The sequence below is a fragment of the Stylophora pistillata genome, chromosome 1 (assembly GCF_964205215.1).
Source record: "Stylophora pistillata chromosome 1, jaStyPist1.2, whole genome shotgun sequence".
In the NCBI taxonomy this organism is placed as follows: domain Eukaryota; kingdom Metazoa; phylum Cnidaria; class Anthozoa; order Scleractinia; family Pocilloporidae; genus Stylophora; species Stylophora pistillata.
Window position 1 is genome coordinate 32,309,726 of NC_142519.1, and position 19,310 is coordinate 32,329,035.

Sequence of the window (19,310 nt, forward strand, 5' to 3'; positions counted from 1 at the left end):
TACAATTCTTCAAGGGTTTTATTTCCCTTAATCATCATTTCTGTTACATTAACTTTTCCATCTTTACTCAGGCACCCCATAGGAGGCCTGAGTATACCACGTAAGTTAGGGATCGGCCCACTTACTAATCGCCGTCAAGGCGAGTTCACGCATAGGCGAGTGTAAGTTTTCCATTTGTCAGCTTCAAGATCTGAATGAAAATCGCGTGGTAACACTGTGTGAAAGGACTGAATTACATTCACACAATATCTTCTGGAGTCAAATTTTTGAGAATAAGGGGTAATTTTTTTTGCATTTTCGTCGGAGAAAAGGTGAACACAAGGTAAGAACTGAGTCACGCGTAAGAGGGGAGGAACGAGAATAGAACGCCTTTAACATGCCATACAAAAGCTGTTCCAGTGTTTAAATTCTGTTCGAATCTTAGCATGTAAGAAGGCCCTCATCATTAGAGCTGAGGTACGCCGGAGTGTTTCTCCGTCCGCGTGAAAATTTGATGCCTTGAGCAGAGCGAGGTAGCGATAGGTCTGAAAACAGACTGAGGCCAGAGTCCTCGCGGAACTATCACCGGCTTGATTTGCTCAAGGCCTCAAACTCGAAGAAACGCTCGTGCACAGCGTTACTAATAGCAACCTGCTCGTAGGCCATTCGAATTTATTTTCTCTCCTTTCTACGCGTACGCCTCTAATCCCCTCAACGACGCAAAGAATACTTCTGTTAAACAGGATGCACAAATTGTTGCACAAAGTTTGTTTCGATAATTAGTTACGGCAGCAATAACGTCAGCAAAGACAACGCTAACTACACTCTCTAAAAAATATATTATTCCAATTTTTTTCAATGCCCGTTTTAAAGGGTTTTTTCTTTCAAGATTACAGTTTTTCATCCTAACGAAAATATTCTGAACAACAACAAACATATGAAACATATGAGTGAACTGCGGTTATGAGACGTATATAAGAACGATCCTTCGCAGTAAAGCACTATTTGAGCAATAGTGGAAATCAGACCTGAAAAAAATTTCAGGCCTGTACGGGATTCGAACCACTGACCTCTGCGATACTAGTGCAGAAAATATTCTGGTTACCTAAAACATTCGTTCATATCCAGAGTACGGAAACTGTCTTAATTCTTTACCCCTAGAGAGAGACTGGTCTCTAGTTTCTCCTCACAATATCAGCCTTGAATCACACATTAAGGTCACGAGAGTAAAGGAAATGATCACCAATTAAAGCTCTGATTGTGGAACAATTTTTCCCAGCCAAAATCTTAGGAAATATATAGAGAACAGTATGGAGATTATGTATACTGATGTTGGGAGAAAAGGGTTGATGAACTGTCATCTATTCCTGGTATCCTCCAAACAGTTTGAAAATTTGTCTTAGTTCAGCTTCTTGTGACTCTTTCAGAGGTAGGAGTGGAGATCTTGTGGGTCCTCCGTAGAAGCCAAAAAACTCCATGGATTTCTTCAGTCCCGGAACACCAAATGTCTTGGTTACCTAAAAAAAAAAAAGGAGAAACGATCAAATATTCAAAATGATCATTATTTCATCTACAAGGAAGTAATACCAAAGACAAGTGTGGCTGTAGACGACAAAAGCAACTCCTGTTGTGGAGGATTTAAAATGTTATAAACGTTTGGTTACACACGCCGAGCGATGACATACAATGGACTTTTGTAGGAACAGTTACTTTGAAACAATTACCAAGAGATCTTTGTTTACTTTCATTTTTCTCAAACATGATTGGCAAGCAGAACGAAGCTACACGAGTCAGGAACCCTTACAAACAAAATTTTCTAAAAGAAATTGTTCATACCGCTGTGTTTGGGAGAATTAATTTGTGCTGCAGAAGCTTAGCTTCCTCCATTTTGCCATGTTTGTGCAGTTCATGCAGCTTGCAAACTTCTCTTCCTAAAACGTTTGCCAGAGCGCACACGCCTCCTACGGCACCTAGAAATAAATATTAAAAGCGTTTGTTGCTAACGAAAGACGACCTAATGGCTCCCAATAAAGGTAACATGGCCACAAGTATTAAATATTTGCTTAAAAGCATTTCAAGTTTGACACACGCGTTTGTTCATTCGCCGCTCTGAGAGTTATCTTCATCCTCTCCATGCCTATCCCACTGGTTTTCGAATCTCCCTTCTGCCTACCCCTCTAGTTTTCAAATTTCCCTTCTGCCTACCCCCCTAGTTTTCGAATTTCCCTCCTGCCTACCCCCCTAGTTTTTGATCCTAGACCAATGGATTAGAAACTCTTGTTCTAGACTTGATAAGACTAGAAAAATGCTCCCGCCATTGATCTGTTAGAAAGGTCGAATACTTTTCGGGATCAGGTAGAATTACGCCGATTCTTTTTCTGGTGGTATTGAAAATAACTGGCTTACCAAGACAATATGAAGCTAAAAGAAAGCTGGCTGATCCAGCTAAAACTTGAAAATTGTTTCCAGCAGTCTTGTGGATCACGTAACCAATCTTGGTGATCTAGTAGGAAAAACGAGGAAAGTAAAACAAAGAATAAATACTGGGCCAGGTTCTTCAAAGCTGGATTAAGGTAACCCAAGGTTAGCGAGAAATTTGATATCATATCTGAAATCTTTAAAAGAAAATTCAGATTAAATCTTTTTTTGCGAAATTTTGATTGTCGAAGCTAGGAAAGTATCATTCATTATCATATTGAAAACAAAACCTGACATCGCATACAACTGAAGAGGTCTGTGGACGAAACTAGTTTTGTAGTAGACGTGTTTTAAAGTGCGTTGAAAGTTAATTTTAATGAGGTTTTGTTTTCAATATGATACAGATTAAATCTTCATGTCTACAATTTGATGATTGAATGTTCTAAAAAGAATGGAGAAAATTTTACCAAAAGGCTTTAGAACAGAGAACTAAAGAAATCTGGATTAAAAGTTAACCCTGAGTTAGCGTTAATCTGCCTTCGAAGAACTGGGGCCCGTTTCTCGAAAGTCCCGGTAACTTAACGGGCCCGTAAAGCTGTTCTGTTTTCATTCAAGATGTGGATTTAAAAAGTTTTGAAAATGATACAACAAAACTATTAGCTAAAGAAACAAATAGGACTGGTTTGGCTACCCGAACCTGCTTTCTTATCCTTTAAATTTTGATTTTAAAACATGGCTTCGGGTCCGTTAAGTCACCGGGACTTTCGAGAAACGGGCCCCAGGGCCCTGGAGACTAGAGTGCTAAAGAGGTAAAGAGCGGGAAAAAGTGGCGGAAATTAGCAGGCGCGCGCAACAATTTGACGACGTGTGCTGGCGAGTTTCCCAATAAATAGGATTGTGCATTCGTTCACAGTTTAGCTTTTATGGATGTGAAAATGCGGCCAAACAAATGTTGAAGAGTTGAAAGGTGAGTTAAGTTTACACTCATTGAGTCTTGAATCAGATGTTTAACTCGTTCAGTAGGGAAAGGAACAATTTTCGTGCAACGAATACCCAGTGAGCATTGAAGACACCAACTGTCCGCAAAAACCTATTTTTTTTTCACTATTTGTAATTGAATGAGCAAAATCTTTGAAATTCAATCTAATTATAATTAGTAACAATACTGAATTTCAGCGCTTTCTTACATACATCTCCTCCACTGTCCTTTAGAGCAATAATATTTGGGTGAGATGATAACTTAATAATGCACTCAGCGGGTAAGTCAATTCCTGTGTTAGCTGGTACACTGTACAGTACAACCGGTATTGGTGAGCTGTCTGCGACCTGGGAAACAAAATTGTTCCTGTCATTTAACTAGTCAATAATAAGAAATATAATAAAGAGGCAACTGTGGGAAAGCTTCCCTTAATGCCATCTTAATCTGACTTTTTTTCTCAAGTCATTCAAATTCTAAGTGAACTGTCGTTTAAATAGTATTACCAATGGTGGCATTAAATCTTTATGGTTATAGGACTACAAGGGACCTTGTGACAAAAAAAGCAGTTCATATACTCTATTTGAAACCATATGTAAAAAAATGTTGTTTGAATCAATTTTTAGTTCCTATTAATGGTATATCATCGAGTATGAGAATCAGCTGCAAATTAAAACTGGTCAGCTGTGTTGACAGATCTGTTAGTGAAAACAGATGCTTTAGCCCAACTGCCGGAATTCACCTCCATTTAAAAATCTAATTTAGGAATATTCTTTTATATGCAACTGAGTTCACTTTATATCAATGCTTTACCTTAGTGAAGTGATTCTCAAGAGCTTCTGCAGTCATACCACTTTTATAGAAAGAAGGTGTCACAACAAGTGCTGCATCAGCACCTGCTTCAGCCATCTCACTTGTCATCTCTATGGTATCCCTTGTAGCTTCATCGGGAAAATGATGAGCATGGATCAAAAATTATCAAAAATTCAAGACACGCCAAAGATACCCCAATCAGCAGCACACATGAAGGAGCAATACCAACAACAACAACAACAACAACAACAACAACAACAACAACAACAACAATTTTATTACCCCATAATTTAGGAATTTCAGTCATTTGTAAAAACTGATTTGATAAGCTTGTTTAAGGATTACCAGCTCCCTGAAATAACTAAGTAGCTAAAAACACCAGAGAGCTGGTTTAAATAATGTAAATTAAATATTTACAGCGGAGGTAAGACCTAAACTATCACATACACACACACACACACACACACACACACACACACACATACACGTACACACTTACAACATCGACATACAAAGATGATAATGATAATTACAGCAATAAAGACATTAATCTATGGAGGATGTATAATAATTAAAATAGCTATGTGCAGAAAGCAATATTTTAATTTAATGTCATCAATATACTGAAAGATATTGTTCCTTTAGACTTAATTTAAATTTTGAAAGAGAACCAACAATTAAACTTAAAATAAACTTAACAAGTTTCAGTTCAGACTGTAAAATCAATAGTCTCTTATTTCTCTAAATGGAAAGCACAATACAGAAGTTTTAGCTAAGGAGGATGCGTCAAAATGTGGTGTCAAGAGAGCTTGCTCATAGCTTAAAGGTGTAACTCTCTCTTAAACCCCCTAAACTCCCTGAAGTGTGATTTAAGTGTAGAAAATGCAATGGTTCCTCATCAGAAACATTTCCTATTTGTACAGTTTTTCTTATGGAATATGCAAGAATGTGAAAGTTAAGATATTTTCCCACATGCTAAATTTTGGATTGACTGTTTTAAATCTTAGGTTAAGTTTTGTTCCAATCTCTCAGTTACCTTCACAACCTGATCCTGCCAAAATAAGTTTGCCTTTGGGTGCTAGTTCTCTCACTTTACGGACTAAATCAATCTTCTCTTCAGCTCTCATATATGCATATTCACCATTGGATCCTTGAACAACATACCCTGCAATGCAAAATCATATAATCATTATGATATTAATCCCATAAGAACCTTTTCCTGTCATAAGCTGATTACAGTACAATTCAAAGGCACATCTTGTACAAAAGGAAGTAACATTAACTTCTAAAACTACTTTCTCAAGGTTTTGTAGTATCTTCAAACAAGCATGTTCGGTACTAAGTGAAACTATCATGCTCTTGACCTGTGTATTTTAATGTTTTCTGTCTACAAATGCTCCAGAAATCACCCTTTGCTGCACTTCATTTATCAAAATATTTCAGTTATAGTAAATTATTACAGTAACTATTGTTGTTGGTAAAATAATACAGAACAATAATTTTTCAACTTTTACTTCTTGGGGCACTGCTTGTAGGTAATCAAATTTCCACTCAAGGGTAATCAGTCAGTCAGGGGTCAAAGACAGTTATTAGATATATATATATATATATCTACTTGAATTGTGCTTTTCATAAAATATTTGTTCACTGGTAACATGAGGGATGTCAGGGAGGAATAAAGCACATCTTCCCCCCTGTTGGAGGGAAGGGGGGATTTGAAGGGGAAAAGGGAAAGGAAAAGCACTGGAATTTTTAGTGCAAGAATTATTAGCACATGGATATTTTAGTTCCTGTAGAGAGTCTTTATTTGGTAGACCAGCCCATGTGAATATTTTTCTTTCATTTATTCAGTCACTATTTTCAGTTACAATGCTTTTGTTGTGCTTTATTAATTAATGACCATATAGAACCTTGCTTTGATGTAACATTAGTCTACACATGTGTAATCATTAACAGCAGAACATTGTAGCATGCTCATGTAAGGTAAAAATAGAGACACAAAAACTGGTCAGCAAACCTAGAAATTCAAGTGCTGGTGACTTAAACTTGTAATTACATGATTATCAAGGTTTGCTTGTTGAGAAATATTGGGTGCCATGGGCAGATGCCAAGTTACAGAGTTCACTGAATGTTGGATCACATACATGGAATGCACTGCCACTTTAACAATTAGCCCTCATCTTAAAGTGGGGTCTTAAATGTAAGAGGGAGCATTTACAAACTTTCATAGCGTATATGTATAGTGCTGTAGATGTATTTTGATCATCAAGAATTACAAACTTCTTCACATCTTACAAATTCTAGATCTTCAGTATAATTTAATTTGTAGAGTCAGTATCCTAATGTGACTGTAAATTGGCTTGGCATTACTATTAACAACTGTCTAGCAGTTAAAAGGATGATATTCTTTATGCTGTGCTAGTGATCATAGCTTAAAACCCCACTTTAAACTAGCACATGAAACAAAATAGTTTGTAAATAGATCTCTTCTGTTGGCCTCTACCTTTCTGTGACTGACATATGTATTCAGTATGCTACTGCAGGTATTGTAAATATTTGTCAAAGACTAACCATGTGGTTAAGATGGGTGAATATTGGCCACCTTTGTTTTACTTCATACATATTTATGTCCATTTTCATAATGATATGCAGATCAGCTCCACAAGCAGCCAAATGAAACAAAATGGTCAATATCTAGACTTCTTCATCAATACAGAATTCAATATCAGTTTAAACTTGAACCTTACTACTATGGATAGCTGTCAAGTTTAAACAGTGTGAAAGCAGTAACATCTGATCAATCACCAAGTGAAAAATGCATTTGATTGACTCTCGTGATGGAAAGCTTTTTAAAGATACGATCCAAGCTTCCGAAGCAAATCACAGAACAAATAAAATAAACACAATACCAGACTGAGTGGCTGAAAGGGAATTGTCTCAAATTCAGAAGCAATAAATAACACCCACACAAAGTGATAGCTTGCCTACAATATCCCTTCCATCTTTCAAAGCACCATGACCATGCAGTTTAAATAATCCTAATTAATTTAAACTCACACTGTTAACGAATTTCTCCAAACCATGAAAAAAATTTGACACAAACTTGATTGAAATATATTTGAAAGGAAGTAACAAGGAAATAACAAAAAGCTGTCAGTTAAGTAAATTAGACAAAACCCTGTTCAAAGAAGGGAAAGCATTAAAGACGTTTATGTGCAAACTCTTTAAGACACCTTTGAAGATATTCAGAACATCAGGTTCTCAACAAAAATGCTAAATCCTTAAGAATTATCACCTCACTTTTTTGACTAAAAAAGGACAATGACTGCTCCAACAGCAAGTGTTTGACAATAACTCTCAGGATAATGTAGGGAAGTTAGTTGGTTATGACATCGATAATTATGTGGACAACTTTAGTAATGATGTCATGATGTAACGAAAATTTTCTCAAATAATTTTAAAAAGTGAGGATTCTTTTATTTTAGAAGAATACAAAGCAGTTTCCTAGGATATTTTCAAGGACAGACACAGCCCTAAATTTTCTAAAAAAAAAATAAGTTCTATATTACATCCTGACCTGTTAGTTAAGAGTTAAAAAAAAAAACATGAGTAAGGAAATATAGATATTTCATTAAAATTGTCAAATACATCTTGTAGAGTATCAACATTACCTCCATTCCATCACCACACAAATAGCTAAATGTTTTACCTAGTGATTAAGAAAACATGAGTTCTTTTCATGGTGATGACATGGAAGTTTTGATATCCTTGAGTAAATTTTTTAATTTTACAAATAGCCACCTCAAAAGTTAAAAAAGGTTCTGGTAAGCATGTATATAAGTTGATTTTGCACCTTCAAAGAAGTTAGTCTCTACTACATTCTCCGTTCTTATCAATGCAAAGTGGGGAATCCACCAGATATTAGCACTTCTATTTGGGTGCATCAAGTCTAATGGACTCGATATATATCTTACATTATAGTACATTTTACACATAATATACCGGTACCTCATATCAATAAAGAGCAATTCATTCTTAGCATAAAATTCTCATTCCCTGAGGCCTCAAATTCTCTTCTAACACATTTCTTTATTTGTTTTGGTATGAAATAAGACAAGGTAGCTTCTGAGAGAAAGGTACAGAGTCAAGTGTAAAGTACTGTACCCAAAATGATTAGACACAAAGACTGCAGCTGAGACACCAAGTCTGTAGACATGTTTATTGATGTCTTTGAGGAAATGATCAATTTAGAAGTAGAGCAAATCAGTGATATGACCAACTTGTAAGCCACTTCAAATGGTACCCTTCTTGCATAGCTTGAAAAGTTATGTGAAACTATTTCTCACGCGATTCAAAAAGCTTTGGGCCAAAGCCTAAATATGAATCACTAAAGGTGGCCACATGTAGCTGAAGAGGCACTACCCCGGTTGTAAATGCCTATATCACAAAAAGTGGCCATTTTGCTGGATGTTGAACACACACGTGGATTTTAAAAAAGCAAAGTATATGCTACACACAAAGAGCTAAAATGGAAACTATAATACTAACTGGTAAGTTTTTAGCTGGGACAATTGCCTAATGTATTTTTCCACACTAACATTCTACAGAGATAACTTTAGAGAGCTTTTTCCTCAGTTAATTTCTACCTCCCTTTTGTTTAAGGGCTGTTGAAGACACTGAAATGTACAAAAGTGCAATTTTTTTCCACATGCTGCACAGTATCCTGTTTACTTGCTTGGGTATGTCATCTATTTGTTCATTGAATAACCAAACAGTAGTTGTTCTAAATGATGTGGTACATACATTTAAAAAATTTTTTCTAGACAATCAAATCATAATACACATTCTACTACAAAACTCAAAATTCAAATGCAACATAATTGGTAGAATCATTTGTTTATGGTCATAAACGATTAATCAATCCAGCAGCTGGGCAGGCACTCTTACATGTGAAAAGTATCAGTTTATTGAGTTTTGCCAGTCAAATAAGATGCTCCTGAGATAATTGAAATCTTGTAAAAATACACCTTTATATTAAGACTCATAATTTGGCACATCTGCTAATTGTTGGCAGATTAGTTTTCATAGGGTGCAAATGTTTCTCCGAAATTTTCCACATAAGAATATTTAACAATTTCATCCTCCTAGTTTTAAGTCAGAAGATATGTTTGAATGTACACCCCACCTAATTCATACATCAAAGAGTGCTGTACACAGTTGATGATCATTCTCACCAAAATAAGTATCCATCGATAATGTCATTATATGAAGAAGGTATCCGTCCTCTCCCTATCAGTTTTTCTAGTGAATTACAGTCAGGTCACCCAGGGGCCAACTCACCCAGACTAAAAAGTTACTTTTCTCTTGCCTTAAGCAGTTTTCATTACTGCAAAGATCCTTCTCATATTCATTTTTAATCCACATTATTATATGGCTGTCTCATAAGGACTGGGAACTACCGAGTTCGTGAATTTGATTGGCTGAAATCAATATTGATAGCGGTCTAGATTTTCCCATCTAGACCGGCATCTAGACCAGTCTAGAAAAAAAAGGTACAAAGAATATAAAAAATTAGCATATAAGACACAGCCACATAATAAACATCTTATTAACTGAGCTAGGTCGGTCTGTACGAGAGAATCTTGACCTCAGTCGCTGGTACAGACCTCACTTTGTTCAGTCTGTACTGGCGACCTCCGTCAAGATTCTCCCATACAGATCTCCTGCTCGGTTAATAAGAACTAAGTTCACATGTACGTTTTTCATACATTCACAGTCATTTACAAACAGAAGTGTTTGGCAACCAGCATACTGTTACATACAAACACCTAGATGCTGGGATCCAAATCCCCAAACAATTACTTGATTTGTATTGCAAAAGCATAAAGTTAACAAAGCATTGTTGAAACTTCGATTATTTTATCATCATTTCACAAAAAATCAGACCTTAAGACTAATTCTATAATGAGCACAGCTAGCTTATTGACAGAAGTGATTTTATGTGTGGGCGAATTGGTGTGGGTGAGCTGGTCCATAAGCAACTTTATTACACGACTCGGGCAGTCAGAGGGCCAATAACTAAAACCATAGTTAGTAGAGGGGACTGGTTAGGAAACGCGGCAAACTTCAAAGGGCCGGCCTATTGTCTGTCCCCTGAGCTTCGCTTGAACGTCACGTGATCAATGACCCTGCACAGAACCAAAACAACATGGAGGACATGAACGACTTATTTTTCTTCTGCAACGATTTTGATGCCATATTGGAAACTTTGGAGAACGAGGAAGAATACAAGAGCACTTTGTCGAAGCAGCTGACTCTGTAAGTCTTTTAGAAGCCTTTAAAATGTTATTTTTGCCCAAAAACTTTGTAGTTATTGATGCCCTTAGCAACGGCATCGGTCGTAGTACAACAACATATTTTTTTACTTTAAGTCTTTCGATTTTTAGGTTCAATACGAAGAGGGAATTGTTTGCTAGTTGTGTCAAAATAAATGCAAGACTAAGGCTGGATTAAAAAGACATGACAATAAAGCATAAGGAGGAACAAGTGTGGGGAAATCAACCGACTCAAGAAGCCAAATTCACTGCTGAAGACTTTGAAGTGTTATCAATCAAAGCACGAGATAAAATAATTGAAAGAAAAATCTACCCTCAAAGCGTAAAAGAAGAGCTACGAAGATATACGAACTGGGATGAATAAAATATGGACTTCTCAGAAGTAGAATCCATGTATATGCATTTGGTTAAAACTGGAAATGCAGAACAATTCTACTCGAAATACTATTCAAGAATAGGCCTCAATTCAACAAAAGTTTTTTGTGGGGTTGTCAAGTAATGCGGCAACATTGCTTAGTACCAAAGTGGCTGATTGTTTGATAGCTCACAGCAAACAGAAAGATGAATCACCAAATCCCAATATTCCTACTAAACTGTGTGATAGAGAAATGGCAGGGTTACAATATACTGGAGGATATTTTCTGCACAAGCTTTATAGCAAGGTGAACAATGTATATAATCCCACAGCACATACTGAACAAACAGCTTCAATACTGAAAGCTGGCAAAGCAGAAGATTTGCATGTTGCAGGGAGTCAAAAACTAATTTCATCTTTAAATCGAGGTGGACTTTGGGTTATTTCTAAACAAGCTCAAACAATTTTTAAGAGAATAGAACATAATTTTAGGATTCTGACCTCAAGAAGTCTCCAGCTGAAGATTGACAATGCTAAGATAGAATCCAAATCAGCTTGTGATGTTCAATTGGTCTCAGCATATAACACTATGTTGTTGGACTCAGACATAGTGGTAGATAACAGCATTGCAAAAGATGTTTTGGACAGCATTATTCATTTATATGTTACTGTACGGTGTTTTTCACTGGCCAAAGATGTTATACAGAAACACAAAATTCAATGTAAACAAATGAAAACAAAAACACTACAAAAGGAAATTTGTAGAGCCAGCAAAGAACAAGAAAGGCAGATATAGTTAGAATTGAGAGCCTGCAACAATTTGTCAATATGTAATTTATTACAAAAGATTAATTTGGTAGCTACAACCTGCAACATATCAAATAAACATATTAAATATTGCTCATTAATGATTATTTTATGGACAAAAATGAGTATAAAGGCTATATGGTTAAAGTATCTAACATAGAGTAACATTTATTTTCAGCCAGTCTTCTCGCCACTTCTTGTATTCTGCGTTTCGCGGCACCGGTAGCTTACAGATTCCAATTCCTTTACTTCTCCTACACGTTCCACAGCCAAATACTGAACAATTTTCACCTGGCATTATGTCCACTGACTTGATTAATGTTTTTAGCTATATTTTGAAGGTAAGATGTCACTCGATCACGGAGAAAATCCAAAAACTTAAACGCTACGTGACTGTCAAAACAAGCCCGCGGTGCCATTTTGGATTTATGTGTGCAGGGTCATTGTCACGTGACCTCGATAAAATCTAACAATAACCTATCCGACTGAAGTTTGCCGCGTTTCCTAACCAGTCCCCTCTACTAACTATGCTAAAACCAACCAATCATAAATGCTCTATTGCCGGTCAATATTCTCTCAGTATTGGACCGGGCACTGTCCTGAATGGTCCTGAATGATACCACACTTGTGTTCCTTTGAACTTCAGTCATATAATAAATCTCTTGTTAACCAAGCTTGCTTGGGACCGTACTGGAAGAATATCGGCCCTCGGTCTTTTTTGTATGGACCTCGCTGTGCTCAGTCCGTACTGTCAAGACCTCAGGCCAATATTCTCCCAGTACGGCCCTCGCACTTGGTTAATAAGATATATTGATCAGATATCTCTAGAGCAATTTAAAGGACAAAGGGAAAACCTATGTCTATAGTCACCTTTCCTCTAATAATCTTCAGACTTCAAATGTACCAGCATCAGTACAAGAAGAAAGTTTCTTTTCCACAAAGTCATTTCAAGTTATTAACACCTCCATGTGTTCATATAAATAATGATATATTTCAAGAGTATTTAAAATTTTATCTCAAAGGTATTAATCAATGAGAGAAAACCTTAACAATTTCCCCTTGCTGTTAATACCCTCCATGGATGCTTATTTGACTGAACACTTATGTGAACCTCTAAAAGCACATTGTTAATTTGTGAGAGAATGTTTAGCCTCTTTAAATAAATCTTTTCATTTTCATTCTTTTTCATTTTTAATGTTAAGTTACAGAAATTTTAATTGTTTCAAAATCTAATGGTTTGGTTTTCTGGTTTCCTCTGCTTTAAAAAAAAAAAAATTCGTGTCCATTGTAAAAAAGACATTCCATGAATTTACAAAAGCTATGATTACAATTGGTGTAAGTAACTGAACCTGCTCAGAGACTACAATAAGCATTTGATCAATTCACCTCACCCACCTAAGTCTTCAATATAACACAAATTTAGGAGCACAACCAATGAACTCGTCATAAATAATTTATATTTGAGGTTTAGCGTCTCATAAGAACATAAAAGTTCTCAATGAACCAGATGAAACTTAAGTGTGAGAAGCGTTTTAAGTAAAGCTACCTGAGTGTTAACCACGGTCAACTCGTTTAATAAAATAGGAGTCTTACCAGGATCGTCCCGGAAGTTTGACGAACTCTGCTTCCTGTTGTAAATGGCCGTAAAGGAATGAGCATAATCAGCCTCATTGATCAACGTAGACAAATCAAATCAAATTTATCTTTCTTATGAAATCAGAAAAGAGCTAGGCGTATGTTCTAAATTGACTTCGGATAATTTTGTTCTTACCATTTTCTCACCAATGAGAAACCTTAATTTTTGGTGCTTTTTAAAGCTCTTTATCCCTACTTACTAAGGAAAACACCCTCTTACCACTGAATGTCATCTCGTTCCACTTGCTGAAATTATCTTTCAACTTGTCATAGTTCACCTCTTCGTTGTCTGCAAATGGTGTCACAATCGGGGGAAAAATCCCACTCAAATCGAGAGAGCTCATAATCGTAGAGGTGGAAAAGCTCGCCGTTTTCCAAAACTTTCTAATTGTATCAGCCTTAAAAACAGCTACGTTGTTACTCTTGATCCCGAAATAACACCAGTGTCTTCCTGAAATCAGAAGGTTAAGACAGATACTTGAAGGATTCCCCCTTCGAGCGAGGGTTACCGCCATTATGCAAATAAGGCCGTACGCTGACCAGTAGATAATTGAGCTAAAGTTTGGGTCCTAAAAGCGTACAAACTGCAGGTCACATGATTTGCTGTGCAGTGGTTTAAAAAAAAAACTATATTGGTGGGCAAAACAAACTTGTAAAATCAGCTTTGGAAGACGTGGTAACTGACAATATAATTAAAACTCAAGACTTCATAATAGGGGGCAAGAGTAAAAGGACACTCCACCGAAATTCGCGTAGTGTTCCTTATTGCAGCACATTTTTCCTTTTTAATTCGACTTGCTCCGTTTTCCATCTACAAAGTTTCTTTTGTTTACCTTTTTAGTTTTGATTACTTCCGTCAATAATGGGTTTAGTATTGATTCAATCAACTCAACAAATAAATTGTACTTAGTTTTAATTAAATCAATAGATGAACGAAAGAATAGGCTTCACTTGGGCGGTCTCTTTGATGCGAATTTAATTGTAACTTCAGCTTGTGGTAAGTTTTCCCTATTTCGAGTTCACTCATGATCGGACACTTTTTTAGGTAAGACACCGAAACACGCCTTTGAAATTTCCCAACAGAAACAAAAATCGGTTAATCAGTGCACAAAAATGTTTCTTTTCACCCGAAAAAATTATTCCTCTATGAGTTTTTACATCAAGATTTTTAAGGCACGTGCGTAAAGGACTTTGTTACTAAGACTAACAGTTCTCCTGGGTGTCGGCAGTATATTGTTATTTTAAGGCACGACACACACGAATACGAAGTAAATAGCGTTTTATTCGGACCTTCGCCAGTTTAATAGCAAAGCAAATACACAAAGCCCCATCTATGTTAAAATTGCAAAGCCTCCTTAATTAGGTACAAAAAGTAAACAAGAAAACATCCTGATGCTCTTAGAGGAATCATAACTTCCGGTGAATACTGCTGCCTTTAGTTGATTTAAAGTCTTAGTTGATTTTAAGTCACCTAAAGTTATGCTCTCCTCGCGTGAAACAAGCAATCGATTTTGTGGACGATAGATAGTCTTCTAAAATATACCAAAGCTGATCTGCTCGATTTTCAGTGATGTAAGATTAAAATCCCTTTTTTCTTGTAAGAACTGTATAATCCTTTCTTACTACACTAGGAGCCAAGATGGTTTCGCGTGTTTTACAAGCTGCAGCGGTATTGTGTAACTCGCCCTTTGAGGACTAATGTTCCGCAACTCTGTGTATATTTGTTTCAATAATTGGCCTTATTTGGAGTACTTACGGTATGCCAGCGAGAAATAACACGAAAAAAAAAAAACCGTCTTACGTTGTTGAAACAAAGAATCTTCATGAGTCTTGCTTTCGCAGCGTTTTCATCGCGTGGGGCGATAATCAAGTACAACTGTCCGCCGTACAAACATGATTTTTATTGACTCCAACATGACAAAGTATGCCGACAAGCAAAGTGATGGGTCTGACATAAATCTTCACAAAGGATGGCGAAAGATAAGATATACCTCGTGGATTATTAGTATGTAACAGGTTAAGGTTTTTCCACAGCAAGAGATCTTAACATGACGTTTCCGTTTCTAACTTTTTATTTGGACGTAGTTCCGTACCACCTCTGCGGATCACAACCCGGCAAAACCCGACACGGTTGAATGATGTCTGAAGAGGTGAACAATTAGCTTTAAAAAGAACAAATTGAAAAGTCTAATCTGGTTCAATAACATTTTGATCAGCACACAGAAAATTCTAAAGCGGTCGCCTTTGTTCGAATTAAAAAAACATACATCAAAAAAGCTTTCCTGAGAGACCTAAGTGATCTTGTCGAGGGTCTGGATCTCGCTGTAGGAAATACTTGGACCGAGGTTGTTGAACTGTAAACGCCTTGAACTGATGTTTGTCATCTAAAAGCGGAGATTGTAAATGGACCATAAGGCATATTGGCCCGGTGAATTCTGTTGGCCTGTAAGCATTCACTATGCCACACGATGTAGGTAGGAGCGCATTTGACGATATCATGCCAAGCTCTTCATTAAAGGTGAGTTACAACAGTTTGAGAACTTTTCTTGCGACCGAGATCAAATTCTTGCGCGCGGACATGTCTTCATTATGGTAAAGATCTCGCATGACTTTAGTTTATTAGCCCACTACGTTTTCAATTAGGGCACAATATGCCGGAGACAGTAAATATTTTTAAAGTGAAAGGAACAACAAACTCATGAGAACTGAACTTCTTCGATTCGAATGGCAACTCTTATCGGTTCATAAAGAATAAGCATATTTTTGAATGACGAGTTTAATCCATACCCGGTGGACACAGCATGCAGGTATCGCATCAGTCTGATTGATCTTCAGTCGCACCGTTGTTCGTCATAATCGTTAGTAGATCAGTGAAAAATGCTCAATTTAATTTTCAATCCGTTCTTATGGGAATTTCATGTAATTGACTTTGCCATGCAACGCGGAACTTTCTTTTTATACCTTAGGAAAAAATGCGAGTTAACCAACTAAAAAACAACAGTAAGACCAATTAAAACCCTTATGGTTGCGTACTCACGCTTAATTCTGTACACTGATTACACCCTCATCACACAAATATTACTAATTCAATTAAAGTTTATAAGAAACGAAAGTAGAATCATTCACTAGCTTTTTGTGAGTGAGAAACAACAGCGTTATCTTGCACTATGAGAAGATTCTAACTTTAACTCAGCTTTCATACCAAAAGAATAAAAAATGTATCGTTTGAACCACAGAGATCGCCAGGCCAGTTTTGTGTTTTATATAAACGTTGCATGTCTATTAACTACACTGTGCTATAGAAAAGTGAAAGAGCTAGGCATGATTACTTTTTTCGCTGGCTTAGGCTTAAGTCACTCCGCGAACGTATGCCGCGCCACACGTAGAGCAATCCATACAAAGTATAATGCCTCCCAAAGCATTACTGAGTTCATTTCAAATGCAAAATTAGGGTGAGGTCAATTATTCGGAAGAAAGAATGAAGCTTAAATTTAGGAAATATGTAAAAGTCAATCCGCCTCTGTATAAGTTTAGAAAAGTCTTTTAGACAGAACGGTATCGAAAAAATCGAAGACAAAATGAACATGTTATTTGGTATCTTAGGGCAAGGGATAGCATGGGGTACTTTTAAAGCTAGTCACTTTAAAAGTCAGACATTTTATTTTTATCACTGACCACCTATTTTGAAGTAAGCTTTCGCACGAAAGCTGAATGCAGTCAAAATATTGTCCTCTGTAAAAAGTCAGGCATGGCCCAAAAGCTCATAACTATACTTTCTTCCACTTAACGTGCATCGAAATAATTCATTCACCCCGTTAATTTTATCCAGCAAAATGCATGGAATGGATGTGATCAGCTTTAGGTTTGCAGTGGTGTACTGCTCGCAAACTGGCACTTAGTGTAAGCCACTTGACTCACAGTGTGAGAACCCCACGAAAGAAATGCCTGATTTTGTCCAAACACCGATAAATTCTTGTCGGTTGTCGACTCTTTCTTTTGCGAGTATTTGTTTGCCACCAAAGCAAAATTTAATCTTTATGTGTTAACATTATTTCAAGATACGATGAATGTATGAAGTTCATATATTTTTGAACTGCGGTTATAGATACGTATAATGCACGATCCTCGCAGTAGAGAGCGCTATTTATGCAATAGCGAAAATCAGACCTGAAAAAAATCAGGCCTGCACGGGATTCGAACCACTGACCTCTGCGATACTAGAGTAGCGCTCTACCAATTGAGCTAACAAGCCAACTGAACGACCTGCTCCCAGGCCTGCTCCCAGTTGGCTTGTTAGCTCAATTGGTAGAGCGCTGCACTAGTATCGCAGAGGTCAGGGGTTCGAATCCCGTACAGGCCTGATTTTTTTCAGGTCTGATTTTCGCTATTACATAAATAGCGCTCTCTACTGCGAGGATCGTGCATTATACGTTTTATTTCAAGATATAAAATCTTTAATCAATAAACTAATACAGCATACAAAACATTATCGGAGGAAGTATATTATTGACCATGGGTGAGTCCGGCTTTCGACATATTGTTATTTCTATTGACAGCCATTATATTATACTGTTTCCCTGCGTAGTTGGTCTCCTGTTGACGTGTGTTCATACAACCTAAGAGATTATCAATGCGAAAACGAAATGTCTTCCTGGAGTGACAGTGGTCGGCACTCGCCTAAATTTAGAGAACTATGAGTATTGTTCAGGACTTGAATTTTCAGGCGTGGGAGCACTACTTAACATTTACGCCCATCCGAAAAGCCATCCAACTGATGTAAGTCATCATTCATACCTGTACATTTACGTCAGGCACGATGTAATTTACCTCACTCGTTGCATAAAGAAACTAAATATGAACTGCAGGGGTCTATAAGAATGTTTAATTCTGCTGGTACAGCGTAATCCAACTCACAAACCTTCGTACTGAAGGGGGCGAATGTAAGTAGCTTTGAATCATAAAAGACAGGTGGCGGTAACTCTAGTTTTATTAGTCCGTATCACGCATCATACCCTCTCAGCCACTTTGTGATTTACGAAGAAAAAAGCCACCGCAGTGATGTAAGGTCCCTTGTCAATGTTATTCATACTGTGCTTAGCATAATGCCATAGTTCAACTTAAGCATTAAGCTGAGTAGGAATCTATCTTTACTACCTGCTAATTTGACATACACATGTAAAACGATATCGCGCCAATTGCAATATCACGCACTGTCCTTTAGAGCCTCAGAACTAACGAGAGGCCAAAAGAGACATGAGAAACCAAGAGCTACTCTGTGATGAAGATGCTACGCTTGAGCACGTTATAAATAGGGCATGCTGTTGGCTTTGATGCGGAACGTTTCGAGTACCCACGTGGGAAGTTTGCTAAGAACAGGTTATGCATAGCGTGCGTATTTCAAGTTCTGGGATTTATGGATGCAGGCCGGGGAATTTGGAGAGCACCATAGAGATTAGAGAAGCATACTCATAGAGTTGTCTCTTGAGGGCTCTCCAAACTTTTCAAGTGAAGCCATACTGAACTGAACTCTTTTTAAACGGCACAGTTTAACGCGGAATCAATTTTTTTGAATTAAGGCAAATTGAACTGAAATCTTATTGCTTCTTCTGCCTGCTTCGCGTTTTCTTAAAACTTACATGGATGCAAATAAGAACAATTTGGTGGGTTCTTCGCTAGTTTCTTCTATTGCTGTGCGTATTGTAGTAAAAATTTGAAAGCGACGGGAACTCGCTGCCAAATTCGACGGTATCTTTGAAGAAACTAGCGTGAAAACCGCCGACGGTGGCCCAAAAGGTGTCATACAGGGTCTGCACGTAAGCTATGTTATCATACTAGTTCCGTTGAAACCAGCTTAGGCATATAGTCGTGTTGAGTTTCTGAAAACTGTTTGGTATAACATCCACCATGTCAGTGTTCTTCAAATGAGAAACATGTGTAAAATGTGCGTGATAAAAGTAACTAAAGCTTGTGCAAACCGAGTTTTTTCGATTCG

The 19,310-nt window shown here is 37.1% G+C and overlaps 2 protein-coding genes and 2 long non-coding RNA genes across 5 annotated transcripts in view; 3 read left to right on the forward strand and 1 right to left on the reverse strand.

Moving 5' to 3' along the window:
• LOC111324439 (4-hydroxy-2-oxoglutarate aldolase, mitochondrial) lies at window positions 1–13,850 on the reverse strand. The gene is made up of 7 exons (XM_022927994.2): window positions 13,539–13,850; window positions 5,223–5,351; window positions 4,187–4,314; window positions 3,589–3,723; window positions 2,386–2,482; window positions 1,816–1,949; window positions 1–1,496 (listed from the first exon to the last, which is right to left on the reverse strand). Exons 1-7 carry the CDS (start codon window positions 13,831–13,833, stop codon window positions 1,341–1,343), a joined length of 1,074 nt encoding a protein of 357 aa, XP_022783729.2. The 5' UTR covers window positions 13,834–13,850; the 3' UTR covers window positions 1–1,340.
• Window positions 3,243–4,898, forward strand: LOC148742136 (uncharacterized). The gene is made up of 2 exons (XR_015998366.1): window positions 3,243–3,364; window positions 4,192–4,898. It is a non-coding gene; the product is annotated as an uncharacterized LOC148742136 (long non-coding RNA).
• Window positions 8,700–19,310, forward strand: part of LOC111324429 (fibroblast growth factor 1) — a 23,777-nt gene continuing 13,166 nt past the window's right edge. Inside the window, exons 1-2 of one of the 2 annotated variants that reach the window (XM_088751880.1) lie at window positions 8,700–8,736; window positions 8,849–8,925. In XM_088751880.1, the coding sequence (XP_088608006.1) occupies window positions 8,715–8,736; window positions 8,849–8,925 (99 nt within the window). In that variant the 5' untranslated portion in view covers window positions 8,700–8,714. Of the gene's footprint in view, window positions 8,737–8,848; window positions 8,926–15,507; window positions 15,837–19,310 lie in introns of those variants that run through there. The other variant, XM_022927987.2, reaches the window with a different exon arrangement.
• Window positions 10,291–11,779, forward strand: LOC148742137 (uncharacterized). Its single transcript, XR_015998365.1, has 2 exons — window positions 10,291–10,504; window positions 10,633–11,779. It is a non-coding gene; the product is annotated as an uncharacterized LOC148742137 (long non-coding RNA).

What these genes read in the sequence shown, in the direction of transcription:
- LOC111324439 (XM_022927994.2), bottom strand. Translation starts at nt 13,833, where the DNA reads ATGGCGGTAACCCTCGCTCGAAGGGGGAATCCTTCAAGTATCTGTCTT. An exon ending in GGCAGGATCAGGTTGTGAAG is followed by an intron (nt 4,315 to 5,222) that starts GTAACTGAGAGA and finishes TTCCCGATGAAG; the next exon opens with CTACAAGGGATACCATAGAG. An exon ending in TTTAGCTTCATATTGTCTTG is followed by an intron (nt 1,950 to 2,385) that starts GTAAGCCAGTTA and finishes ATTTATTTCTAG; the next exon opens with GTGCCGTAGGAGGCGTGTGC.